Source organism: Mesocricetus auratus, unplaced genomic scaffold, assembly GCF_017639785.1.
Source record: "Mesocricetus auratus isolate SY011 unplaced genomic scaffold, BCM_Maur_2.0 Super-Scaffold_100022, whole genome shotgun sequence".
Taxonomy (NCBI): Eukaryota; Metazoa; Chordata; class Mammalia; order Rodentia; family Cricetidae; genus Mesocricetus; species Mesocricetus auratus.
In genome coordinates, this window is record NW_024429203.1 from 24,037,019 (window position 1) to 24,064,213 (window position 27,195).

Here is a 27,195-nt window from a genome sequence, read left to right on the forward strand (position 1 = left end):
TAACTGACCTTCGTTATTTTACACAGTTTTTGAGGGTCAGTAATCAGGGAGAAGCTTAGCTGGGTGGGTCTGACTCAAGCCGTTTGAAGAGGTTGCCAAGCTCCCTACCTGGGTAGAGGTCATGGGAGGCTGGGCCACCTGCTTCCAGGCTTACTTACTTGGTGGTTCATGGCAGGTCAAATCCTAGTAGGCATTGTGATCAAGACCCTTAATTCTTTACTAGGCCTCTCTTCAGGGGTGCCCAAGTAGCATTAAAAGGTCCAACCAAGGTTCTGGATGCCCTTGTCAGTTAATCTGATCAAATAGTATAAATCCTGATGTCTATTTCATAGGATTTTTAAAAACAAGTAACTATTATACAATAATGAGATATACATCAAGAAATCCACTATATGGGGGCTGGTGAGATGGGTCCAAGGTTAAGGGCACTGGCTGCTAGGTTTTGAGTTCAATTCCCAGCAACCACATGTTGGTTCACAACCATCTATATAATGAGATCTGGTGCCCTCTGCTGGCCTGCAGGAATACTTGCAGAAGGAACACTATACATAATAAATAAATACTAAAAAAAAAAAGAAAAACACTATATAGTCTTCAAAGAACCAGCTAATGAATGATAGAACCATTTAAAACCTCCTAGTAGATTATGTGGAAACACAGGGCTAAATTTCTTAAGTCCTTCCTGATTATGGCATATCTTAAGTTTTCTGGTTCCATTTTTGGGGGGGGTGTCAAATTGTCAAATTCATTAACATAAAAATGTAAGTGATTATACTTCCTGAGCAATATGTAACTTCTCACCAAAGAGACTCACAATAGTCCAAGCACACATGGCGTATAACTTTTAATAACGGACAAGAAGCAGTGTAAGGAAGGAAGAGCTACTTTGGTTCCCATTTTGGTGGGGTAGTCAGTCACGGAAGGGAGGGGATGGCTGCAGGAACCTGAGGCGGACTACACCGCACTGAAACTCAGGCGGGGGAGGGAAGACAGGAAGTGGGGTGGGGCTGTAAATATCAAGTCCCGCCTCCAGTGACCCACTTCCTCCAGAGCATTGGTTCTCAACATGTGGGTCGTGACCCCTTAGAGTCACAAATCAGTTATCCTGTGTATTAGATATCTGCAGTATGGTTGATAACAGTAACAAAAATACAGTTATGAAGTAGCATAATGTTACACAACATGAGGAACTGTAGTAAAGGGTCACAGTGTTAGGAGACTTGAGAACCACTGCTCTAGAGAGACTCCACCTCCTAAAAGTCCCACAACTGTACAAAAGAATGTCACAGGTTAGGGACCAAGTGTTCAAACACATGAGCCTTTGGGGGTTGGGCATTTCTAGTTCAAACCGCAGCTCCTCCCAAAGACCTAACTTCCAAATAGCACTGACATGAATGAGGATTAAATTTTTAAACCATAAACTTGTAGAAATCACAGCACATTACCAAAACCATGCAAGGTCAATACAGTAAAATAAAATTACTATCCAATCCCACACGCATGCATGTAAGTGAAAAACTCCTAAGGAGAATGACCCTAAGCCAAGTCTGCCCATGTATTTAAACATTACATTGGTTTTATCCCAAATTTAACATTAGTAATCCATATACAAAGTTATTTGTTTGATTTAGGTGGTGGTGGCACATGCCTTTAATCATAGCACTCAGGAGGTAGAAGCAGGCAGATCTCTGAGTTTGAGGCCAGCCTGGTCTACAGAGCTAATTCCAGGACAGCTATGGCTACACAGAGAAACAAAAACAAAACATAAAACAAAAACAAAAAATTATTTGTTTGACAGATTAAGGTAAACCCATATATATGTATTACACTTACTCATAATTAATATAAAGCAAACATCTTGGGAACCCAGTGTTAGAGGAGAATTTTCAAAACATTAGAACTCCATTTAAAATCAGTAATAAGTAACAAGACCAAATATGTGTACAAGTGTATAAATGTGTGTGCATGTGTATATGTGATCATTGTTTCCCTACTGCATTTCATTTTAAGTCTTAGTTCACCAAGACAAGAAATAGACATAACCTGTGTACTAACTAGAAGGAGGAAACACCACTCTATCATTTACAAAGTCTGTCTACAATGAAACCAAAAGGTATCTGGGTAAATTATTAGAAATAAAGGAGCTTAAGATTACAGTATTTGGGCTGGAGAGATGGCTCAGAGATTAAGAGCACTGGCTGCTCTTCCAGAGGTCCTGAGTTCAATTCCCAGCAACCACATGGTGCCTCACAACCATCTATAAATGAGATTTGGTGCCCTTTTCTGGCAAGCAGGGATACATGCAGACAGAACACTGTATACATAATAAATAAATCTTTTTTTAAAGATTACAGTATTTAAGACAAATAGATAAACAATCCATACAACTCAATATGTTAATATTTAACATAGCAATATAATTTATAATATATCCTGAATGGATCTGACACTTATTCGAAGGTGTCATAATATTTCACTAGAGCATATTGGCAAAGTCCTGGGAAACGAAAAGATTTCTAAATCTTGAGGCAATTGGAATCAGGAACATGTCAGCTCTACCGGTCCCTCCAGGTAGATCCATGACAGCTCTCATAAAAACAGGGTCAGCGAGATAGCTCAAGAGATGGGGGTGCCTGCCACCATACCTGCCTACCTGAGTTTGATCACATAACCCACGTGGTAGGAGAGAACTACCTTCCTGCAAGTTGTCATCTGACCTACACACACACACACACACACACACACACACACACACACAAATAGATGTAAAAAAACAAGTCAGGAATTGAGAGGAGTTATTGGAATATTTAATAGCAGGTTTAGTGTCAAGATTGAGAAATTTATTTGAAAATGTGAAAATAGGGTGGGGGAGAAGACAGGGACTTCACTGATGAAGAAATCCAAACAACAAAACCCAGTGCTAAGTGACCAGATTAACACCATATTTTATGTCTCTAGATTGATAAATTATGACATCTGATAATGTCAAATACTAATTAGGATGGGAGAGCAACAGAGATAAATCACACCACACTGATGGGATGCTAAAATGGGAACGACCTCCATAGAGGACAATAAAACTGTGTAGCAGTGACGGTTTGCAACCCAAGCTGTGAGTTCAGAGCTATGTTCACTCCAGACCATCATTTAAGGGCTGCAGCATGAGTCTTGTCGAGGGGCCTCATATTTCTTGCAAAAGGAAATTAAATAGTGGAGTACATGATTCACAGTAAGTGGTAGCCGTGTTTTCTAGCATCCACAAATGTGTGTTTCCATGGATCTGTAATATAAATCCTGTTCCCTTTGAGGGTGGGTACTCAAAATTGTTAAAAAACCTATTGATTGTATGTGTGCCCTGGGCAGCATGCACATAAGTGGCCATAACCATATCATTTAGCATTAGCAATATATTTTTAAAGACACCAGACATCTACCAACAAGACAATGGATCACTGCACAGTAATTTGCCTTCACAATGAAATATCCATTAAACATGAATTAAACTGTGATTCTGTATAACAGTATAAATAAAACTTCAAAATAGTGTTGATCAAAGCAAGTCTCAGGAGACTGTAAATATTATATCATAATTATAAGGCTTTGTTTTTTAAAGCTATACTAGGGGTTTGGGAGATGACTCAATCACTAAAGTGTTTGTCTCTCAAGCATGAGGACCTGAGTTTGATCCCTTGAACTTAAGCATTTAAAAAAAAAAAAAGCCAGATGGAGTAGAAGCTAACTGCAGTCTCAGCACTGAGAATGTGGGGAGTTAGGAGGATTTCTGGGATTCTCTGGCCAGCCAGCCAAGCTAAATCAATCTGTCCACTCCAGGGTCATTGAGAGGCCCTCTCTTAAAAGATGAAATGCAGTGTAGTTGAGGAAGACATCCGATGTTGATCTCTTGGCTCCTCATGGTTGTACATGCCCCTGCTCAGACACCGAACATTTACATATGTACAAAAACACACTAAGCATCATGGTTGGATATATGTGTCAAGCATAGTTTTAAGAAGAGCAAGGTGTATTGTTCATACAGTGGGAGATTCTCTGTCGCTTTTATCTGGTTGCGCATGGTTCTGGGTACGGCTATGCTGCCCTCTGGTGTCTGTCTGGTAAATGGCATCAGAGCCCTGGTTACCCTACTTGGAAAAGGACACTCCTGACTTGAGTTCTTCTCTCTTCTCACTCTGTACTACTCTCTGACCCTGAGAGTAATGAGTGTAACTCCACATGTCTCGGGTGAAGCCAGCTGACCTGCTGTTGGCTCTGCCATGTGTCCCATCCAGGTTCTACTCCAACCCCATCCCCAGGATTCAGTGGTATAGCACTCAGTGTCTTCCAGGGAAGGAGGGACTGGGGGGCTGATACTCAGAAACCTTTGTCCACATTCCCTTTATGCATTCAAATTACCTTTTGTGGATGATGACCTGGTCCTCTAGGGGAAGCTGATGATACAGAAGAAACAGCATGAGGGGCAGTCAAGGAGGTCATATATGAGTGTCAGGGTTTTCTATAGAGTTTGGGGAACAGAGAGTGGCCTCCACCCATTGACTGGACTACAAGGCTGGTATAAACACTTCCTAGGTGCTGGAGAGATTGCTCGGAGCTTAAGAACACTGACTTCCAGAGGACCAGCATTCACATTAGGCAGTTCATAACTGCCTGTAACTCCAGCTCCAGGGGATATGATGTTCTGGGTTTTCTAGGCTTCAGGGACACCTGCACACAAATAGCATACACACACACACACACACACACACACACACACACACACACACACTACAAATAAATCTTCTCTAAAAGAAAAGACTTCCTGGTAGGCTGTTGACTGTGGGAACTGGACCAGAGGCCCCACATCTTAATGAGGCAGAGATGGCCTGGAAGACACTGGGATGATCATCTCCCAAGCCCTTGGGGTGTTAAGGCTTTGACCCAGAAGCCCCATGCTAAATGAGTTACTGAGCCATTGTATGACCTCAGCCCTACAGTTCCCTCTATGAAGGTCATCTACTATCATTGAGTTTCCAGTTCCAGACCTGCGGTGTGGGCCTATCGTAATGCCTGCTAAGTGTTCTGACTCATCTGGAATAATAGAATTGGCCAGGCAGCGCTCTCTTATGATAAGGCAGGTGATAGGTACATTGGTCCTGGGGATCTGAAGTAGCCTCAGGCCACATATGCTCCCAGCACATCTATGGCTGGGATGAGCCCCAGTTAGGGTGATGGCTTAAGGAGGAAGGTCTTCTGTCCCCAGAATAATGTCTTCTTCCTTTATCCCAGACACCATGGAGACGGTGCTGATTCTCTGCAGCCTGCTGGCCCCTGCAGTCCTGGCTAGTGGTAAGAGTCCTTTAGAGCCTGGCTGTGCCAAGCTGGCAGCCATAGCCCTTTCTGTAGAAGGTTCTGGCTGTTTTGAATGTTAGGGTTGAGGGGTAGCTTCACATCTGGTCAGGGACCTCACCTTCAGTCAGCAGAGAAAAACAGATCCCAATAGAGGTGTTCCCCACTGCTCCCCACATGGGTCCAGCTGGCCTTCTGTCAACCTCTCCAGGTACCTTGGGCTCCTGTGGACCTGCAGCCTAGACTGTAATTAACCCACCTTGACCATATATGCAAGTCATGAGTACCCCTTGCTCTCAGTTTCCCCATTTGTCACTAGATAATGATAGACCTGACCTTTTGGAATAAACGAAGGGCATGCTGTAACCTCAGGACCCCACTGAGGCCGAGTCATACCTACCATAGGCCCTGGGCGTGGACCCTAAGCCCAGGAAACCCATGTTCCACGATCGATCTCCCATATCTTCCCATGATCCTTTAGTGGGGACAGGTTGCTGTGGGGCAGGTGAGACGTCACAGGAGGCAGCGCTGCCTTCCTCTTGACCGTGTCTGTCTGCTTTCCCAGCAGCTGAGAAGGAGAAAGAAATGGATCCATTCTATTATGGTGAGTGAGCTCAGCAGCCCCAGGGCGTGGCCCCATCCGAGAGGGACAGACTTGCTCTCCTGGCTCTGTCCCTCTTTCACCTGGCATCCCTGGTTCCTTTGCAGACTACCAGACCCTGAGGATTTGGGGATTGGTGTTCGCTGTGGTCCTCTTCTCTGTCGGGATACTCCTCATCCTAAGTAAGTGAGTCCCCTTTCCTCTGTGGCTGCTAGACAGATGGGGGCAATGTATAAGCTTAGCCGTTTGTCTATGGGAGAGGAGAAGGCATGGTCTGCCTCTCCAGGACGAGTACAGAGCAGGGCATGTAGTAAGTGCTCAGTCAAACAAGGTGAGCAGGCAGTTCTCTGCATCCCTAGGGCAGGAGCTCAGCCATCCCAGGAGTCAGATGCTGGTCTCCTAGTGTTCCTAAGAAAGTGTACCTATGCGTCCCGTCCCTCCCCCCCCCCCCCAGCTGCGGCATTGAGTGCACCACCCTGGTTATTTTTGCTCATGGAATGAAAGGGCAAAGTCCATTATCCTGGGCAGGCATGGTGGAGCAGCTTGGTCCAAGGTAGCAGACGTCTGTGGCTGTTCTTTTTAAGGTTGACCAGGAAGCAGAAAGTTCAGGGTATAACCAGCAGCAGCTATCACTTCCACACCTGATCCCAGCAACCCACTTTGGTCGCTAAGCCCCTCCTCCCACAGACTGGCACCTCCACTGAGGATCAGGTGTTTAGACACAACTTCCTGTGGCGTGCATCTGCCATTTAAACCATAGAACCTGGCCTCAGTTGACTCCTGCCCCCTACCCAGAGTTGCTTCCTGTAGTAGTGCAGGCGTTCACTGTCTGTGTCTGGTTTGGTCTGTATAGATTCACAGTAGATTGTGTCCCAGCTGGGAGCCTGCACTTGAGCTGATATTGGGAGCATGATCTTGACTGGTTTCTTTGCATTTCAGGTCGCAGGTGCAAGTGCAGTTTCAATCAGAAGCCCAGGTGAGGCTGCCAAGGCTGTGGCCAGCAGGGGCAGCAGCAGAGGGGACAGGTGGAGGGTGTAATGGGAACCCGGTGGGTTGTCTCAGAGGATGTGGGAGGCCGAGGTACGAATCTGGGGGTTTCCAAGTGACTTTGGGACAAAGGAGAGGTCACGACATGGAGACTGGGCCTCAGGTGTAAATCGGGGAGCAACACTGAGTAAGAATGTGCTAGAACCTTGTCTGGAGGCCTTTGAGACAGCTAGGCTTGCTAGCGGGAAGCCGAGGACTTCATGGCTGCTCCGAGACGCAGGGCTGACGCACTGTCTCTGCTTTTCATCTCTTCCTGAGGCGCTGTGCACCGCATAGACACCTGGTCTCCCTTCTATACCACACAAAGTCACACCCCTTCATTGAAACAGCCATGGTGGCCACGGACCTCAGAGTCTGTGGCAGCCACAAATCCCACCTGGGGACAGACACTGCAGGGTACTCCTAAGTTCTCTTTGCCTCTGTCCCTGTCAGTCCTGGTGTCTCCATTCACCTCAGTGTTTGAATCCTGCAGGGGGCTCTGAGGGGAAGGGTCCCAGAGACCCTCCTTCAGGGAAGAGAATGGGGAGACACTATGGTTTGCCCTGGGCACCGGTGACAGTGGTCTCCTCTTGTCTTAGGGCTCCAGGAGATGAAGAGGCCCAGGTGGAGAACCTCATCACTACAAACGGTAACTGCCATGAAGAGGGCTCAGAGAGGGGCTTCCCACGGTTCGGGGAAGGACTGCACTGGGTGCCATGAGCTGCTTTGGGTTCAGCGGGCATGCCTCTGAGGTGCCAGGAGAGGGCTCTCCAGGACCTCTGTGATGTTAGCACTTCATCCATACCAGAGACTGGTTTTCTTTCCTCACAGTGGCTGCACTTTAAAGGGCTATGGGCCCCCTAAGTCTATAATAGCCTGGGGTGAGTTCTGTTCCCTCAGACCATGACTCTTTTGCTACTGCTAAAGGTACTTCTAACTAAATCTCTATAGTCCTAATAAAACTGGCTAATAAAAAGGCTGGAGTGAAAGCATGTGAGCTCAAAGAGTTAGAGTAGCAACTGGCTACCTTTCTCTCTTTGCTGACATCCCAGAAGTCACTCCCTTCCATACTGCCCCAACTGAAACAAACAAAAAACACGCCAAGCTCCTCCCGGCTATGTCCCATCAGCCAGTTGCTAACCCCGCCTCTCTGAGCCCAGGTTAATTTTATTTAATTACTGCGAATGCAACGCATCTTTGCATAGTTAACAAACGCAGTACGAACAAATGTAACACACCTTTGCCTGATTGAAAGAATATTCCACAACAAGAGACAAGCTGCTGGTGACAGCCATTGTCTACAGAGTGCCTGCTTTGTACCAAGCAGACTCCATCTTTACCTGGGTGCTAAGCCCTGAGAGGTGACCATCATTACCCATATTCAACAACCTAGGTCCAAGTTCTTGTAACCAGTGACACAAACTCCTGGTATCAGGCATGAGTGAGGGTTCAGCGTGGGTGAGCTCATCACGCTACATCAGTCTGCCTTCTCTTCCAGCTGCGGAGCCCCAGAAGGCAGAGAACTGAAGTGCGGCCGCCAGCAGGAAGGTAGATGACCTGCATCCAGTTCCACGGTGTCTCGCCACTGTCTTCATTGCGTTTGGGCAGTGGCATCATGCTAACTTCTTCATGGGGGGCGCTTCTTACCAGTTCACTCTTAAGTGTCTCTCAGAGGTGGGGGAGGAACAGTGGACAGCCCAGTCCCAGAAACACTGACTGAGGTGTCCCTTACCCAAACACAACAAGCATAGGGAATCATGGCTTCAAACAGCCTCGGGGTCAGGTTCATATGGTACTGTCCCCGCTAACACAGGGATGTGACTTGGGTGGGAATCATTTAGTGAGACTTCCATATCAACGTAACATTGAGAATGGTGTCCAATAATGAGCCTCACGCTCATTATTTAAACACACATACACATGCTCGCACGCGCGCGCGTGCACACACGCGCGCACACACACACACACACACTATGAAGCGTTCCAATACTATTCAAAAGTAGGGAAAATAATATGCACCCCCATACCTGCACTGCCCTCAACATTTGGGGCTCACTGTAGGGTGTGCCAGAGAGTACATAGTGAGCCTAAATATTCCAGTCAGCAGGCTACAGGAACCTTCAGGAGCTGACCAGGAGAAATAGGACATGCCAGGCTGGCCCCATTTATAATGAAGAAACCTGCAGTCAGAAGAAGCCATCCAGATACTGTCCTAGTCAGGGTTGTTATTGCTGTGGTGAAACACCGGAAAAAGCAAGTTGGGGAGGAAAGGGTTATTTGGTGTAAGTTTCCATATTGAAGAAAGGGCAGGACACCAATCTGGACAGGAGCCTGGAGGCAGGAGCTGATGCAGAGGCCATGGAGGGAGCTGCTTACTGGCTTGTTCCCCACGGCTGCTCTGCCTGCTTTCTTGTAGAACCCAGGACCAGCGGCCCACAAGTGTCCCCAACCACAATGGGATGGGCCCTCCCCCATCACTCACTAAGAAGGAAATGCCATACAGGCTTGCCTACAACCCAGTGTTTTGGAGGCATTTCTCAGTTGAGGTTCCCTCCTCTCAGATGACTGTAGCCTGTGTCAAGTTGACACAAAACTAGCCCAGTACAGACAGTATGTGACAAGCTGGGCCCTTCGTGGCTGTAGGTTAGGGTCACCCACAACACCCATTCAACTGTGGCCTGGATGGCAGACCCTGGGATATACGAAGACAAGAAAGCCAGTTTTGTAACCTGCCCCAGCCTCCACACAGTAAGACGTAACGGGCAAGTGCATAACTTTAGTTAATATTGTAAATTAAAGGTTTTCTCAAGCCAGGCATAATGGAGCTCATGGGCAATAAAGACAGAAAGGTCAGATGTTCAAGGTCAACCCTGGCTAACAAACAAAACGACAAAAGAACTGTCCCGTGTCATAGACAGCAGCCTTTTCTCTGATGGCAATACTATCATGAACCTGTGTAGTGTTTTAATTCCTTGCAGTGTCTGCCTGCATCTCCACAAGTCAGCCCCAGGCAGCAGAGCCAGGATCACTTCATCCTTCTTTTGGATGGATGTCTTAAAGACATGTGACCATATAAACGGGTGTGTCAACAACTCCAGCCCAGGAGCCACCGGTGCAAGCCCCCCACCCCAGCCTCCATCTGCCTTCCCTGCCTGTCAGGCTTGTCTGTTCTTCAGGACCTTGGGGCTTCAAGGGCATGTCATCTGAGGGATTTATGGGCGAAGGGACTATGCTGAAGGTGGAGAGAGGGCCAGGTATGAGTACCAGAAAGGATCTGGGGTTTTAATGTAGATTCTTTGCCTCTGCAGCCTCCAGAAGCCAAGGCCAGCTGCCTGATCCTTTAGAGGCTGGTGTCAAGGCTTGAGAAAACCGGCTACTTCAGACCAGATCTTCCCCTAGGAGAAGCCAAGAACACGTGTTCCCTGTGCCTCTCCCTGTCCCTGCTAACCCAGTCCTATACTTAAGGATGCAACACTCATAGCTCTTCCCTTCTCACTGCAGCTGGGGATCTGGCCCCTTCCTGTGTTGTGTCTTTGTGTGTGTGTGTGTGTGTGTGTGTGTGTGTCTGCTGACTGTGGTCTTGTGGCTACTCATTCGTGGATTTCGTTGTTGCTGTGAATTGTGTGTGTGTGTTCCCTTTCTTGGGAGGGACAGGGACATGTTGCCATCCATACCTTGTGCCCTCCTGTGGCCTCCATCCCCTCTAGCTCTCTGGAGTCTGCTCTGGCCCCGGGGAAGTCCTGGTCCCATCTCTGGATTTAGGTTGAGGGAGAGTTGTACCCAGGACAGGAGTCCCCAATTGTCTTGGGACTGAGAAGTGTGTAATCATCTTTGTTGCTGTTCTTCGTGGTCTCTCAGAAGAAACTTGCTCCCGATTCCATCGGTTTGGAAGGTCGATCAGCGGCTGAAGATTCCTGCAGGCCTCCTGGGGTCCTTTTCCTTTTAGGGTGCCCACTGCAGAGTCCCAACCTGTCCCACCCTTTGGGGAACACCCAGGAATTCCAGGTCCTTCTTGCTTCCGGGGAATGTGCTCCTCACGCAATAACTCCGTAGATTCTGGAATCCTCCTGCCTTTGCCCACCTTCCCTGCTTCTAGACTTTAGTTTCTAGCCCCATCATCTGACCCGAGGATTCCTTCCTTCTCCTCAGCAGGCCCCTGGCAGGGGTGGCTGAGGGGATGGGCAGCGGAGGGTCTGGAGGTGGCTCTGCCTCTCTGCCTTGTGGTGAGGTCTGGTCGCCACTGCGGTTTCCTTTCTCTGCCTGCCAGGGGTCAGAGTGGAGCGAGGTACAAGGGTGCAGGAGCAGCAGGGCTAGGGGTCAGAGGCCAACAGGGTAGGTACAGCCCGGGTGCGCAGCAAAGGCCAGAAGTCAAAGGGCGTCAGAGTGGAAAGTCAAACCAGAACCCGCCTCACCTGTCCATTGTGTTCCCTTGGAAACTAACCAAGCCACACTGTGTACCCGGACTGCTGATCTCTGTCTTGTGATCTATCCTCTGACAATGGAAAAATAAGTAAATAAAACCTTGTTTCCTAGTGGCTCTGAGTGGCTTTCCTTCCTCTGAGTCTGAGCGTTTGGGGAACTTGAAGGACAAGAGAGCCTGTCCCCAGTCAGAGGGAGGAGGTCACAACTGAAGGATTCTGGGGGGTGGGATTCTGGGCAGTTTGGGCCTCTTTCACGAAGGGTTCCATAGAGCCTAACTGTGAACCCCATCTCTCCTGATCGCTTTCTCAGGTCCCTGGTCTCAGGTTCTTCTCACAGCAGGGCAAGTTAGAGTAGACAGCAGCCACAGAAGCTTAGTGACATAGTGACAGAAATGTAGAAAGGAACTTGCAAGCCTCCCAATGACTTTCCGATTGAGTTTGGTGATTTTTTTAAGTACCGTTGGCCAAACAAACACAGCTGCAGGCAGATTCCATTTGGCGGTGGTAGATATGCCCCTGTGTGCAGCCCTGTCTCCAGCCTTTCGTGTGTTTTGGGTCGAGGAATAAGCCTTGCTCTAACCTGAGACTTCGCAGAACACCTTAGGGTCGCAGGAGAATCCCCGCAGGCCCTGTGAGGGTTCTGAGTTGCTTCCTGCCACAGGGCTGCACAAGGCAGGGAGCTGATGGCTTGCCCTCTTGCTAAGGATCGCAAGGCCTGCTTGGTGCATTTCCCACACCTGCTCGTAGTGTGTTTTGCCCCTTGGGACTCTGGAAAGATGAAATCTTTCATCAGGGGTCAAGTTTAACACTGTTAATCCAGTGATGCAGGGTTAGACATCTCTGGCCATATGTACTCCGTTCACAGCACATCACGAGTTCACGTCCTTGCAGGTGGCTGAGACTCTGACAGGCCCTAGACACACAAAGGATTGTGGGATTGTGCAGGCATTACTGAAACCAAAGCATTAAACTCTGAAGAAGTCCAATGAGAGGTTCCAACCTTCCTTCATTACATCAATAAAAGGAAGTAACTGTTATTTTACTAAAAGCACTCGCTTAGTTTGCTTGCTGTTCTGGTTAGTTTTGTGTCAACTTGACCCAAGCTAGAATCATCAGAGAGGAAGGCGCCTCTACTTGAGGAAATGCCTCCATGAGAGGAGGCTATAAGGAATTTTCTCAACTAGTGATCAATGGGGGAGGGCCCAGCCATCCTGGGCAGGTGGTCCAGGGTTCTATGAGAAATCAGGCTGAGCAAGCCATGGGAAGCAACCCAGTAAGCAGCAGTCCTCCATGACCTTTGCATCAGCTCCTGCCTCCAGGTTCTAGCCCTGTTTAAGTTTCTGTCTGGACTTCCTCCAATGATGGAGTGTGATCTGGAAGTATAAGCCAAATAAATCCTTTCACCCCCAACTTGCTTTTTGGTCATGGTGTTTTGTTTAAGCAATAGAAACCCTAACTAAACCTGGCAGTAAAGGTGCACGCCTTTAATCCTAGTGCTCAACGAGGCAGAGACAGGCAGATCTCTGTGAGTTCAAGGCCAGCCTGGTCTACAGAGTGAGATCCAGAACAGTAAAGGCTACACAGAGAAACCCTGTCTCAAAAAACCAAAACAAGAAAAGAAAAAGAAGAAAGAAAGAAGGAAAGAGAGAAAGAAAAGAAAGGGAGGACAGAAAATCATGCCTAGCTAAGACACCTGGTAACCTGGCTTTATCCTGTAGCAGGACAGTCTTGTTTTACTGATTCTTTATAAAACCCCCAATGTTGGTCCAGACCACACCCAGGTTGTGCCCTCAAAAGACTCCTATGTCAGGACAGTGGTCTGGAGACCAGACCCACAGAGATGGAAATCTTGACCATCAAATTCGTCCAGTAACAAGCTCTCGCCAGATGCAGGGCGTGGGGCTTCACATAGACCCACCCTCTCACGCTCCCAGCAGCACGGCAGTTCACGAGGGTGGGGCTGTGCAGGCACCCAGCCTCTGACACCTAATGCTCCTTTCTGCTCGGGGTTGTTTTCTCTTTTTCCTTTGAGACAGGGTCTCAAATAGCCCACGCTGGCCTCAAACTCAAAAGCAAAATGTGTAGCTAGGGATGACATTAACTTCTGGTCTTCCTGCCTCCACCTCCTGACTTGGGGTTACAGATGTGCGTGGTCACAGCTGTTTTTCAGTGGTACTGTTGCTTGCACTCAGGATTTCGTGCTTGCTGTGTGAGCTTGTGGCTGACTGAGCTATATCTCCCCAGGTCCCTATTGGTTTGGTTTAAAGTGGTAACTTTACTTGGTTGGATGGGAAAGCTACAGCGACATTATAAAGGGTCAGTGAGTCCCTTGTTCTCGGTGACCTTGAGGATCCTCCAAATTTGATCTTTAGAACCTCTCCATCTCGTATGAATTTGACCCCAAAGATGTTCAAGCCTCTTTAAAAGTTGATGCTACTCATTCCTTTTTTCCCCTGCTTTCCTCTTTTTTAAAAAAAATTTAAAACAATCTTATTCTGTATACCAATCCCAGTTCCCTTTCCCTCCCACTCTCCCACTCCCCCACCATCTCCCCATCCCACTCCCCATCCCCCATCCACTCCCCACCCCCATCCCATCCCACTCCCCACCCCCATCCCATCCCTATTTTTCACCCCCTACCCCACCCCCATCCCATGCTCATTCTTAAGGTCGATAACCCTGCCACTGGATCACCAAACACTATGGCCCTCAGCCTCTCTGGTGTTTTTTGTTTATTTTCCTTGCAGGATGTAGGTTGGAACTGGCCAGACTATTCTTGGAAGAGGGGCAGAGGCAGAGAGCAAAACTTAATGCTAGCAACAGAGGTGGGAAGAGGGTGCCAGGCTGAAGTACGCCCCAAGGTCAAGGGGCTCTGCCCCCTCCACTTCTGGGAGGCAGGGCTCTGCCCTCCACAGGACAGCAGACTGGCCTGTGAGGAGAACTCTCCAGCTCAGTCTGGTGCTCACCTTGTCCCTAGCTGCTCTGTGCCCCCTCCCCCTGAGGCCCAGGGAGAGCAAGGAAGGTCAGGTGTGTTTGCCCAAGCCAGGGGAGGAGCTTTGAAAATACCTGTCTCCAGGCCATAAAGAGGAGGGAATGGCCACCTCTTGCCATTAGTGTGATTCATCGCTGTCAACCCTAAGCTCCTGGCTGGCAGAATCAACCAGTTCCAGCCAACCACCTGCTGATTTGCTGGAGCCAGCACCAGCTCCATGGCCTTGAGCAACAAGAGGTGCCCTGCCAAGGGGTAGTACTGGCATTGGTGTCCTGAAGTACTTGGGATACTGGACAGGAGGAGCGGTCCCTGCCTCAGAGCCTGGGCCCCTCTTCTCTCCAACGATGGGAGCGCCAGGCCCACCTCTCTTGTCACTTTCCTTCTTGCTCCATGAAGTCCTTAGGGTAGGTTAGGCCTCCTGCAAGGTATGTGACTCTGAGAAAGCCAGAAAAGCCAAAGTAGCCTGTAATATACACTGTGTTATAAAGTGTATACACTATGTCATAATATACACACACACATATATATTATACAACCAATTCATCAATGTTTTCCTGTAACTTCTTTGAGTTAAAGTGACACAATAGACATAAAAACACATTGAACTTTCTACATGAAAATGTCATGTTGTCAGTACTAGCAACAATGGCTGTGTGAGAATAGCCTCCTCATTGATAGCAAGGGTCCCTACCCGTCCCTTAGACCTGGGTTCCAGTCCTGGCTTGTACAAGTATTACCTGCAGTCCCCACTCTTTGTGAAATAGTGATACCAAAGCCTGGCTGGCTGTGGTGTCAGAAAAAGCAAAGCAGATCTTTGGAATGCTCCAGAACCATGAAACAGGTGGAGCCATTGCCAGGTGGAGAGAGCCAGATTCAGTCTCAGTGACAGACGGTATAAACAGTGAGTGGATGTGGTGACCTCTGCATAGGCCAGGACAGGATGGTCACAGGCCACACAAAGGCCACAGGAGTCACACCTGAGGACTCCAGATGCCATAGAGGGAAAGGTATGGCTTGCTTCCCTGAGGTTCTCCAAAGGCAGTGGTCAGAGAGCCACTAGAAACACGTCAGTTCCAGGTCAAGGCCAGGTGTGAGTTCTGAGAAAGAATGCATTTCTCTCCAGGGTGTTCTCTGTGTAGGAGGCTGAACTAATGGGTTTGCCCTTGCCATAACACAGTGACCTTGAGTCTCAGCGAACATTGCCCTTTGGCAGCTCCCACCGCTTGGACCATCTTGAAGCCAACACTGAAGGACTGCGTCTTATGGGGCCCACCTCCTCCAAGCCCTTGCCTTATAAGACCCCAGTGACCTGGCACTTGTGGTCACAGCAGGAGACATCTGGCACTCTTTAGGGCTTGGGACCTCTAGCCAGCACAGATGGGGCCTACCAGCAGCACCCACCTTCCCTGCCCAGTATCCATGGACACCGTACCTTGGAGAGCAGGCCTGAGCTTAGTGTCAGGCTTCCTTGGAGCTTTGGGTTTCCACCCCCTTGAAGGCCCAAATCAACGCCATGCGGAGGAAACGATGCTGGAGTGTGGTGCTTTGGATTCGGGCAGGAAACAGCACAAAGCTCTGGGCTGTTTTGGGAAGGCTGGTGGGGAGGATCTCTACTCTGACGACGCTGGCATCAGGGAGACAACGATCAGCTGGATGCCCCAGCCTGTGACCTCTCTACCCACAAATGCAATGGGGACAGTCCACATGGCTGCCCTGAGACTTAAGACAGACCTGCCTGTAGGACTTGGGGACGTGAGGCATAGCCACTGAGGTCCCTGTCCCTGTGGGCATGACAGGGATGAAAGGAGGGCCCCTTCCCCGGCTCCAGAGACCGCTTGGTCTCTGGGTCTTACAGGACAGGAGGGCAGAGCTGGGCGCCCCTGTGGGGCTTCACTCTGGAGAAACCCAGCCGAGAAGGGGAAAGTGGGGGCTCTTGGCCTGCCCCATTCTTTTAAAAAGCAGGAGAGTAGCCCCATTGCTCCAGGCAAGACTCCACAAAGGAGAATGGAAGTTGAGACACTGGTGGCAAGAGGAAGAGAGGAAGCTTGGGGCCCCGTGGTGGTGATGACTGGTGGGGACCCAGCTGGGACGGGAGGCAACTTTCGGGGAGCCTTCAGTAGAAGTCAATGGGGCTCTGAGCTGTGTAAAGGGACATGGTGAGCAGCCCCATCTCCTGGGGGCCCAGCCTACCTTAGGACAGAAAGTGGCACTACCATTGTTGGGACCTTCTTTGGACAAGCACTTCCCCTAATGGCATCCTCCCTCATCAAGCCTCTGAGGTAGGTGTCACCATGCATTTCAGATGTCAGGGTATGGGGGGTCATCACTGTGACTCACTGGGTCAGAAGGGTAAGGTCAGTACATAGGAGGATTTACAGGGGGGTGGTCTGGCTTTAAGGGGCTCTGCGCTCAGGCATGGTGGAGACATCCCTTCTGCTGCTCTCAGAGCAGCAGGAAACAGGGTCCCTTTGCAGGGGATTAAAATGTCTCACAGAGGGCTCCTTGTCCCCAGCATTGACTAAACCCTGATGATAGTCTTGGCTGACTGGGAGATGGCATGAGTAAGGTGAACTCAGCAGACCTCAGCAACTCTTAACTTTTACCTGGGCTTCCAGGACAGGGAGCAGGTGTGTCAGTGCCTGTAGCTGTGGGGTGTGGGGGTGTGGGTGGGTTCGAGTGTGGGCGTGGGGGGTATAGGTGGGTGTGAGTGTGGGGTCTGGATGTGGGGTGTGTGTGTGTGTAGATGGGGTGTTACAGGAGTCTAAGAGCAGGGTTCTAAGAGCTACTAACCGTCTCTCTAGAGCAAACTAGGACAGTTACCTGCTGCATTCAGGTGGCAGAGTGGAAAGGAGGTGACCTTAGGCAAGCTTGGGGGCTCTCTGAGTCACTGCGCCACCTCTCTGGGCTAGCAGAGTGTGACAGTTTAGAAAGGGTGTGTAGGACAGTCTCTGAGCGACTCACATGAGAAAAACCTGAGGATAGAGGGAACACATAGAGGGTAAGTACACAGGAATTGTCCTTGCAAAGGTCCTGAGGCAGAAGTGAGTCTTGGAAAGTCACAGAGCCATTAAGGGAATGGACAGATGAACAGAAAACTTGGGGACAGAGTCAGAGAGGCCACTAGGGTGAGATTAAGAGGGAAAACCAAAAGGGACCCAGCAAGAGGGTGAGTAAAGGCACTTGCCACGAAGCCTGAAACCTGAGCTCAATCTCTGGGTCCCACAGATTGTCTTCTGATCTCCAGACATGTATACAGGACAGGCAAGATCTCATACACAACCATCAATCAATCAATACACAAACATAGCAAGAAAATTTACAGAATGAAGGGATACAAAAAAGACCCAGGCTTGGAATCACATTCAGAGGTTCTTGGGCAGGAACGTGGTGGTTTTACAAGAGAAGGACTGCGTAGGAGCACAGGGTGCCTACTAGGAAAGTGGGTGTCTTTTTCACAGCCCTGAGGTCGGGGGAACTCACAGTGGGCTTGCTTGCGGGGGTGAGGGAGTGGGCATCCTGCTGAGGGCTACAGAGACCACTGGTGCTGCCTGAACTTCCCCAGTGCCTGGCTTGGGGAATTTCCACTCACAGCTCCAGGATACCTGAAGGTTAAGATTTCCACTGGGAAACATATGACAGGGTCACTGGGTGGAGTTGCCCTTCATCTCACAAGTGGCTGGGGGTGGGGAGTGGGCACGCTGCCAGCTCAGAGCCCTAAGATAGACTTCAGCCTACCCAAAGAACCCGGCTTGGAGGTCAGGCCAACATTTCAGAGCGCTTCCATTTCCCCGAGGGTGTCATTTCCCCACCTCTCAGGATGCTGCTGTGAGGGACAGAGAGGCTGGTCACCAAGGTGACCAGACCCAGCATCGTTGGTACTCTACAGGGATCCCTGTAGAACGGCCAATCCGGATGTTCTTTGAGCCTCCAGGAGACCCTGTGGTCCACTGTTACTCAGCCAATGAAGACTTCTTGCAGTGGCCTTGCTCTGGGCCTGTCACAGATGCTGGGGGCCACTGAGTAGCTGTCCTGTCATTCCTTTGCTGGGTCCTGGCACCATCCCAGTCCTGGGGACTAGAAGACACTCTGTCTTTCCGTTGCTCTCCTGCCCTCCTCAGAGGACTCCATTATCTGCTGGAACTCTTGCTGAGACCCCATAGGTGCACCCAGGCAGGCGTGACATCACAACTGGAACATGTCCCCAGGGCTGAGTGAAGAGGTGTAGGCGGGACAGGAGGACAGGCCACCATGGGAGCGCCTCAAACCAGCTGTGGCTTCAGCCACTGCCCATCTCCAGAGCAGCTTCCTGCACAAAGTCCCCACTGCACCTGGAACGGCTTCCTGCCTGGTCTCAGGGGGCTCGGGGTTTCAGAAGGGGCCCAGGGGCAAGAGACATCAGGGTGGGGCCCACTGGATGGGAGGATGAAAATGTCCTGAGCGAAGGCTGAGGACCCACACCTGCCTCTGAGCGTCTCCTTCAGCTGCTGGCCTGAAACCCAAAGAGGCGGGGTGGTGGTGGGGGAGGGGAGGGTGCAGATGGACGATGCTCTGGTCCTGCCAGCTTGTGTCCTTGCCAGTTGCCCTTCTGGGGACCCTAGAACACAATGGGGACCACTTACTGTAGCAGCAAGTCCCTGTAGAGGAAGGAGAGGATGCTGCAGTTTCCTTGGCTGCTCTGACTGTCCCCTTCCTTTGGGACACTCAGATCAGCGGAGGCTGGAGACTTTCCCCTAGCCTCATGTGGGTCCCATGCTCCAACCAGCCCAGGCAGGCAGGTGCAGGTAACAGTCCCCCTACCAGCCCCTCCTCCTGCATCGTTCTTCCTGTCCCAGCTCAGCCCATCTAGCATGAAGGGAGGGAGTGTCACTCCTCCCATGCAGGCCCCAGGCAAGGGCAGGCATTCCCTGGCTCCTGTGTACCTGAGACATCTCCAGCAGCTCCTGCCATGGACAGGTGGTACCTGGGTGAGTCCCCCAAGCCTGTCCCCACCCCTGCCCTCTCCAACTTGGATTCGGGGGATCACCAATCACTTTCAAACACACCTACTGGCTCCTTACAGAAAAGGAAGACAGGCTGTCCTAAATAAGGACACCTCAATACTAGTCCTGGGCCTGCTGTGGTGTACAGGACACCTCCGAGCGGGAGGCTGGGGAAATGGGTTCTTCATCAGTCTCCTCATCCAGCTGTGTGTCCATCCATCGGACTTCAGACCACTGAGTCACATCTTAGTCCCCATACTTTCCAGCTGCCTGCTCCCTGGCTGTAAAACGGGATGATGCTAGTCCTGGGCTTCCCTACTGAATCATGTGGCAACAGAAGGGTTACTTTCCCAGTGCCTGGAACAGAAAAGTAGTTGTCAGCCTGCTTTCCCTACCTATCTACTCCCTGCCTGCCTGCCCATCAGTCCATCCACCCACCCATCCATCCACCCACCCACCCACCCACCCACCCACCCACCCACCCACCCATCCATCCATCCATCCATCCATCCATCCATCCATCCATCCATCCATCCATCCATCCATCCATCCTTTCTGTCTGTCATGTGTCTTTCTTACTTGCTACCTATCATTAATCTCTTACGATAGAGAGAACTCATAGGGGTTTACAAAGATAGTTACCAAAGCGAAACGAGGGATGAGGTGCTGCCAAATTGTCTGAAGAGCAGCCCCAGATTCACAGCCATCTTTGACCTGGGTATTCCCATCCTGGCTCTCTCCTTTCTGTGTCCCAGACTTCAGCTTTCCCTGATCTCAGTGTTTTTCTGGTCTCTGGAGGGCTACGGCGCTAATCTGATCTAGGGGGAAGCCAATGTTCAGCCTTAGTTTCTTTCTCTGTCAAATGGAACTACCAGAGATTTAAATGGGGCCTGTGAGTGCTGAGAGCCTAGCACGTGAGTCCAGCCTCTCACAGGGCAGGGCTGCTGTCTCTTTATGAATGCATATCACTGGACTCTGAAAGCTTAAGAGAGCTGCATGAGTGCCTCAAAGCTGCACAGTCAGGGCACCGTCTCTGTCCTCTCACCTACTTAGCAGAGAGTGGTTGGCTTTCCGATGGTACCATTAAAGAAGCTGTATTCTGATATGCCTGTCTCAGTGCCCACAAACTTCCCTGAGTCCTGTGCCCTGCCCGCTGCATAAACAAAGAGGCAGATGGGGGGGTAAACAAATTGGCAAAGGTCAAAAGACCAGCAAGGGGTGGAGTCAGGGTGGGAACACAGCTTTCGGTGCCTTGGCATTGACTGAAGGGAACTCACAGGTGGGGAGCCCTTCCCTCCAGAAGTATTGAATAGTATCGTCTGTCTGTCTGTCTGCCTATCGCTATCTATCTATCTATCCATATCCATCCATCCATCCATATTTTATCCACCTGGCTATCATCTCTCCATCAATCATCTATCATCCATCTATCACCTATGTAGCCTGCGTGCACGCATGTGTATGTATGTATGTGTGTATGTATGTATGTATGTATGTATGGGCTATGTCTGTGTCTACCATCTGTGTAGCTATCTATATACCATCTGCTAGTGATGGGCATTCTCCTGTTGGAGGCCATTTCTCCTGTCTAGAACCCGTAGAAGACTTTGTAGTACTCATGGAAAACCCACACCATAGTTCCCAAGGGAACAGTCACAGTGAAATGGGGGCAGCCTGGTAAGCATTTGAACCCTGAATCTGAATGAGTAGCCATCAATCCCCTCAACTCTCACTGGCTATCCGACCTTCGGTAAGGCCTCTAACTTATTTGTGCTTCAGATAGCTCATGTCAAGTAGGGAGATGACCCAAAAGAGAGAAGCCAGCTAGAAAATGCTTCATAAGTCATAAGAAGAATGCTGGGCCCCTTCCTGAAAGTGTCTTAAGTGTGTGGTGGACGCCACAGCCGGGCATTAGAGTTAGACATTATTCAGGGATGACAGAGCACTTCAGACTGAGGTCTGAGCGGCTAAACGTGGCTTTAGGATCGGGATAAAGAAGTCAGGACTGGTGATCCGGGACAGCAGTGCCACGGAGGCCCATCCTGCGTGGACCCAAGGTGGAGAGGACTCTGGTGAGAGGGGAGGCAGGCCAGGCTCCTTAAACCCCTCAGGGAAACATGAGTGCCCCATGAGAATGTTAGCCACCATGGTGCTGTCCACAGGGACTGGCAGGAAGGTCCCTGACCTGACAGAGTTCCCCACCCCCACCCCTGTGTGCCACCCACAGTGAGTGCATCTTGAAACTTCCACTTCCTCAGCCCAGCTGCGTCTTCCCCTGCTGATGGAAGAATACAGTTGCTGCCCATCCGGGCCCTGCTCTCTGGAAATTTCCTTTGGGAGGGGCTGGAGACTGCAGGCAGCCCTTCCCTGCCTCTGGCTACCCCTAACGCCGCCTTCTTGCCTGGCTCAGCAGGGCCCCCTCTGAGTACACTCAGCTTTTCTTGTGACCGGGGTAAATATTACCTGACACTGTTAATATTTAATGCCCCCCACCTCTGTCCCGCCACCCCCACGGCAGACACTGTCCCCGAAGTAGAGGCTGCAGGAAGACTGTGGAGAAGCTGTGGTGGCTGGGGAAATGACAGGGCTGTCGGCTGATGATGGTGAGTGCCGCGCCTGGAGAGACTGGCAGGGCTGCCCTCGGTGGGCCGCTGGACCCCCTTTCCCTCTGGGACTGCCTCCGGTGGGCAAATGAACCCCCTTTCCCTCTCCTGTTCCCTTGACTCCAGGTTTCCAGTCAGTGGCTCTCTAAGAAAATTAGCAATGGGAAAGGACCTGATTCCTCCACCCCCACGGGGAAAAAACCCCAACAGAATAGCAGAAGTCAGAGCATCAGAAGTGTGTGTGTGTGTGTGTGTGTGTGTGTGTGCTCGTATGTGACTTTGTTTTTGAGACAGAATCTTGTTCTGTAGCCCAGGTTGGCCTGGAACTCTCTGTATAATCCAGAATAACCTAAAATTCCCTGCGATCCTCCTGCCTCAGCTTCCTGCACCCTGCCCTGTGTGACTTTCTTGTATTGGATGGAGGGAGAACTAAGATCTCAAAGTGGGCAGGGGCTTCCAGGGTTGGGAGTGGGAAAAGCAGCCCTTCTGACCAGGCTTCCCCGGCTGGCTTAGGGGCACAAGAAAAGTCCTGAGTTTTGGGATCCGTAGACTCAGGTCTGGAGCCCAGTAGGGTCCCTGCTGACCTGCAGATCTTGAGGGTTCTAGCCCTGAGCTCTGGTGGGGGAGGGACTCATCAGATGGTTATGAAAGGGTCTGCCCGAGGGTCTGACACTAGCTCCCCCCTGTGACCTTGAAACTGGGGACACTTTCTGCATGGAGGCAGAGCCTGGGTCCCTGTGGCTTCTCCCTAAAGTCTGGCCTTCCTGACCAACCCATACCTGAGGTCTGTGAGGCACTGACCATCTCTGGCCACTGGAAGCGGCTGGACCCACCAGGCCCTGTGGTTGACCATGTCAGGGTCACAGTTCAGAGTTGCCTGGGAATTGCTAACTTGTTCATTCGTTTAGAAAGGGCCTCAGTCCCCTAGTGCCAAGAGGGTCTCCAGGAGGGCAGCAAAGAGCGGAGCTGACATGGAGGGGGGTGGGGAGGGGTGGCCGCAGCTTTGCTGGCCGGAGCACCACCAAGGGTAAATGCTCTGAGCTCAGGCGGCTGGAAAGCAGAGTATATGCTTCCACCAGGACAAAGGGGGACACAGAAGGCAAGGCCAGGGCCATACAGCTTGTGGACATGTCTTCCTACCTGAGACACTTGAGAGGGACCCCAGCACTTAGACTCACCGTGACCCTTTGCCTGGGTTCAAATCCCAGCTCTGCCCCTTACTTGTTATGTGGCTCGCTTACCGTAACTCTCTGTGCTTCAGCGTCTTGTGGGTCAGAGGGGAATAGCGGCAGTGCCCCACATGTGGTCTGAACTGGTGTTCCGTTCATTTGGACCAGGAATGCAGACACCGAGTGCATATTCCTCACTCTTGCTAAGTTTGCCCTGAGTATCCTAACAATAGGAGAGTAGAATCTAGGATGAGTCAAGTCCTGATTCAGCCTTCAATTTCCAGTGTCTTTAAAAGACATGGGGGGGTCATGGTTTCTTCTTCCTGTTTTCTGAACACAGAGGCTCTGCTTCACCCATTCATTTAGTTCACAGATATTGTTCCTCCTTGAGAGAGCAGAATTATCAATAGAGGTCACTCAGGGGCCTCCTGGGAATCCGGCTCTTTGGCCTGTCCCTGTGACACAGAGCAGGGAGTTGGGGAGGACCACACCCTCCTGGGACTGTCAGGGTCCCCCGCAGCCAGCACAGATCTCCACTTCAGGGCCCTGTGTCTGATCCCAGGATGTCCATGTGATATCAAGGCCACTCTTACCCAGCTTCCCCTTGTCTATCTGTGCCCTTGGGGATCCTGAGAAGTCCGGAGTTCCCACTGTCTTGCTCATCCTACCCCTGGCTCTCTCTTCAGGTGGCAGTGCCAAGGGGGCAGAGGATCCCTTCCACTATGGTAAGACAGTCCTCCCCCGCCTACCCCATCTGCGGGCTCCCAGCCTGGTTCCCTGCTATCTGCTCTCCAGGGCATGGGGCTGCTGGTGGGTAGATTTGGGAGGTCTGTGAGGGGCCTCGCTTACACCACAGCGCATGTCTCCTCTCTTCCAAGATTATGAGACCGTCCGCAAAGGGGGCCTGATCTTCGCGGGCCTGGCCTTCGTCGTGGGGCTCCTCATACTCCTCAGTAAGTGGAGACTGGTGGGACATTTCCCAAAGTCACTCAGTGAGGACACTTGCCAGTTCCCAAGTCACACTCCAGCCAGAGGAGGAATTTAGGAAGGGTGTGCAGGGGACAGCAGGCTCCTGCTTCCTTCAGGGTGCCCCCTAGTGGCCTTGGGAGGGGAAACTGAGAGGGGCATCTGGCTGGGCAACTGTGGGTAGAGGAGGCCAAAGGGGGTAGGCACCGCCTATCCTAACCCCATCTGGACACCTTCTGAGGTGGCCACACCCTAGCCATTAGGTAGTCTCAGCACACTGAGGGACAACACCCCTGACCCCACTGTCAGCGTCCGAGATGGACAATGAGACTCATCGGAGGGACTTGTGGCAGCTCCCCTCCCCAGGTGTATCTGACACCCACCCTTCCCCATATTGATGAAAACCAGCAGGGCTGGGATCCAGGCCCTGGGGCCTACCACTGGCTTGTCCTAACCCTGGGTGTAGGGGAGGCTTCATTTTTCTCACTGTTAAATGGGGACAATCCCATCAGTCTTGTAAGATTGAAGCTAGTATCCAGCTATAAGAGTTAACCAGGTACATTAGGAAGGGTCTGGGGTAACTATGGAGGGATCTGGGGGAGAAAATGTCCTTATATATTTTCCATCCTTGGCAGGCACAACAGCAAGTGCTTAATCAATGTTTGCTGCCACCAGAATCGCAATCAGGGAGACCCTGGGGGAAGCAAACGGGCTTCACCTGAAAGCGGGGGATTGGACGTTATGAGCAAGGCAGGGATTTGAACTTTGGATTTGGCCTGCCCTCCTCCAAGAGTGCATTGAGCAGCTACCCTGTTGACCCCAACACTGTGCTGGTGGCGTCTTGAACTCTAGTCCCAGCTGCCACTTTGAACATGTTCATAGTCCCTCTCAGATCTTGTGAACGGAATGGTTGCTGATTGACTCCAGTCCTGTATGAACAGAGAAACAGTTAAACATGGACTCCAAGCCCCACATTGATGATGCTGGAGTTGTGGGGAGCAAGCCTAGCAGAACTGGGCCTTCCAGGGTCTCCTCGGAAAACGGCAACAAACTTCCCCATCTCTTTTCCAGGCAAACGATTCCGCTGTGGGGGCAGTAAGAGGCACAGGTGAGTGCTGCTGGGGAACTGAAGGGTGGGTGGGGCAAGAGGGGGCAGGGAGCCTTCCCTAATGAGGAGGAGGGGATCCACAGTCAGGGGATCCACAGTCAGGGGACCCACAGTCAGGGGACCCCAGGACTCCCCTTTCTCTGCCTTCATCCTATCTTCATTCTTCCCCATCCCAGGCAGGTCAATGAAGACGAGCTGTGACAATAGGTACGTTTCCTTCAAGGGCCATCGGAGTTTGGGTAGAGAACACATGTGAACAAGAGACAACAAGCAGAGGGAAACTTGGACGGCCACGTGGGCTGTCCCCATTCATGTTTTAAATCGAGGACTGAGTGTCGGAAGTGGGACGAGAGGAGTAGGGACACTGCAGAGGGAACCCTGGGAATAATAAGAGGGACAGGGACAAAACTGCCAGACCCAGAGGCCTCCCTCCCAGCACAAACTGTGCCTTTGTCTTTCCAGAGCAGCTAGTGCACAGGCACCAAGGACACCCATCTTCCCGAGGACACCCATCTTCCCGAGATGTGCACCAAGGACACCCATCTTCCCGAGGACACCCATCTTCCCGAGATGTACTCCACTGTCCCATCACGGTCTGCACTCATGAAGGACGTGCCGGGCTCACTATGAGCCCCTCATGGTCACCCACTCATGCCTCCTGATCCTTAACTGCCTTCCTCTCCTCCCCAACCCTTCTAACATCCCACCTCCTGTTCCAACTTGGGGTACATGTGCAGCCTCACTGGTTTTCAATGAATCACTCTAGCAAGTACCTGCCGATGAAAACAGGCTTGGTGTGGTCGTCTATGGGCCCTTCACCACTCACCCCTGAACAGTTGGGGACAGAGACCTCTGCCTGACTTCAGGTGCCCTGCAGAAGTCTGAAGGTGTCACGGTGAAAGTGATTGGGTCTGCTGGGTCCTGCTGGATCCTGTTGAAGCCTGGGCACTCCCATGGGGAACTTGCTTCATGAGTTTCCCAAGGAACGCTGTCTGAAAGGTCCAGTGCTGGGCTTCAGTTCATGCTCCCAGCAATCCGTCAATCACCCTCCTTGGGTGGGTGGGGCCCAGGGGACTCCAGCTGGACCCACTCCTACCCAGATAATTGGGAGTTGACTTGCTTTATCCCTGGGCCAGGAGTGAACAGTAAGAGTGAGTTCACTGTTACCTGCTTCCTTCAGCCTTGTTCATCTGTGGCAGAGACCTACAAAGGGGTCCAACTCCCTCTCCCACCATTCCCATGAGATCTCCAAGGAGACTTCAGGGCTGGCAGGATGTGGACACCATCTGGCTTTCTTATCTGCATCTCAGAGTGTCTGAGCAGAACCCTGGGTGATGGCGTTTGAAAGGAACAGACTGTACAGTCATGGTGGACAGGCCAATACACTTGATACTTAAGCCTTCTGTCCTAACCCACTGCCCTTAGGCTCTGAAGCCCACCCACCCACAGGAAACTGCACACAGTACTTTGAGACCATTTCCATTGTATGGAAGGGGACAGTGAGCATTCCCCCCCCCAAGAAAAGCAGTCACTTGTCTAGGTAATGCCCTGCTTGCCTTTTGCCATGAAAGTTAAGCGATAGGAAAGCCTGGGAAGGAAGGTGGGTGCCAGCTGAGGCCAGTAGCCAACTAGGTAAAGTTTGGTTACCAGACTCAGGATCACACCACTGACGAGATGTGACCTCACACCCTTAAGTAGAACTTGGTTCTGCTATGCCTGAGCTCCCTCTAGAGGGTGGGATGGATAAGCAGAGCTGGAATAGATGGGGCCAGGGTTAGGGTGGGGGAGGAGCCAACCTCTTCAAGGTTACTGGATGCAGGGTCAAGGTTTCCAAGGAGAGAAGTGAGAAGCCTAAATAGGAGTCACATTTCTAGAATATTCTGTTCATTGGCCCATCACTTAATGGTCTTGGATGAGTCACTTCTCCTCCCTCAGCCTGCACCATGTCTCCTGCTCGGTTCTCTAAGTTGCCCGACTGACACATTGGAGG

General features: G+C 50.9%; 2 protein-coding genes across 7 annotated transcripts in view; both read left to right on the forward strand.

Annotated features, from left to right (window-relative positions):
* Fxyd6 (FXYD domain containing ion transport regulator 6) overlaps positions 1–11,502 on the forward strand; it is a 33,119-nt gene extending 21,617 nt beyond the window's left edge. For 2 of the 4 annotated variants that reach the window (XM_005069464.4, XM_021226760.2), the window contains exons 2-8: positions 5,281–5,340; positions 5,906–5,944; positions 6,049–6,123; positions 6,881–6,917; positions 7,567–7,616; positions 8,466–8,515; positions 10,276–11,502. In XM_005069464.4, coding sequence (XP_005069521.1) covers positions 5,286–5,340; positions 5,906–5,944; positions 6,049–6,123; positions 6,881–6,917; positions 7,567–7,616; positions 8,466–8,494 — 285 coding nt within the window. In that variant the 5' untranslated portion in view covers positions 5,281–5,285 and the 3' untranslated portion in view covers positions 8,495–8,515; positions 10,276–11,502. The remainder of the gene's footprint in view (positions 1–5,280; positions 5,341–5,905; positions 5,945–6,048; positions 6,124–6,880; positions 6,918–7,566; positions 7,617–8,465; positions 8,516–10,275) is intronic. The other 2 variants (XM_013112791.3, XM_040729811.1) reach the window with 1 other exon arrangement.
* Positions 11,503–19,212: 7,710 nt separating this feature from the next.
* Fxyd2 (FXYD domain containing ion transport regulator 2) lies at positions 19,213–25,991 on the forward strand. Of its 3 annotated transcripts, none has more exons than XM_013113012.3 (6): positions 19,213–19,344; positions 23,818–23,856; positions 24,010–24,084; positions 25,169–25,205; positions 25,382–25,412; positions 25,668–25,991. In XM_013113012.3, exons 1-5 carry the CDS (start codon positions 19,326–19,328, stop codon positions 25,404–25,406), a joined length of 195 nt encoding a protein of 64 aa, XP_012968466.1. In that variant the 5' UTR covers positions 19,213–19,325; the 3' UTR covers positions 25,407–25,412; positions 25,668–25,991. The 3 variants fall into 3 exon arrangements, with proteins under 3 accessions (XP_012968466.1, XP_012968463.1, XP_012968462.1); XM_013113009.3 differs by lacking the exon at positions 19,213–19,344 and adding an exon at positions 21,639–21,962 and having other exon boundaries at positions 25,673–25,991; XM_013113008.3 differs by lacking the exon at positions 19,213–19,344 and adding an exon at positions 21,641–21,962.
* The last annotated feature ends 1,204 nt before the right edge of the window (positions 25,992–27,195 follow it).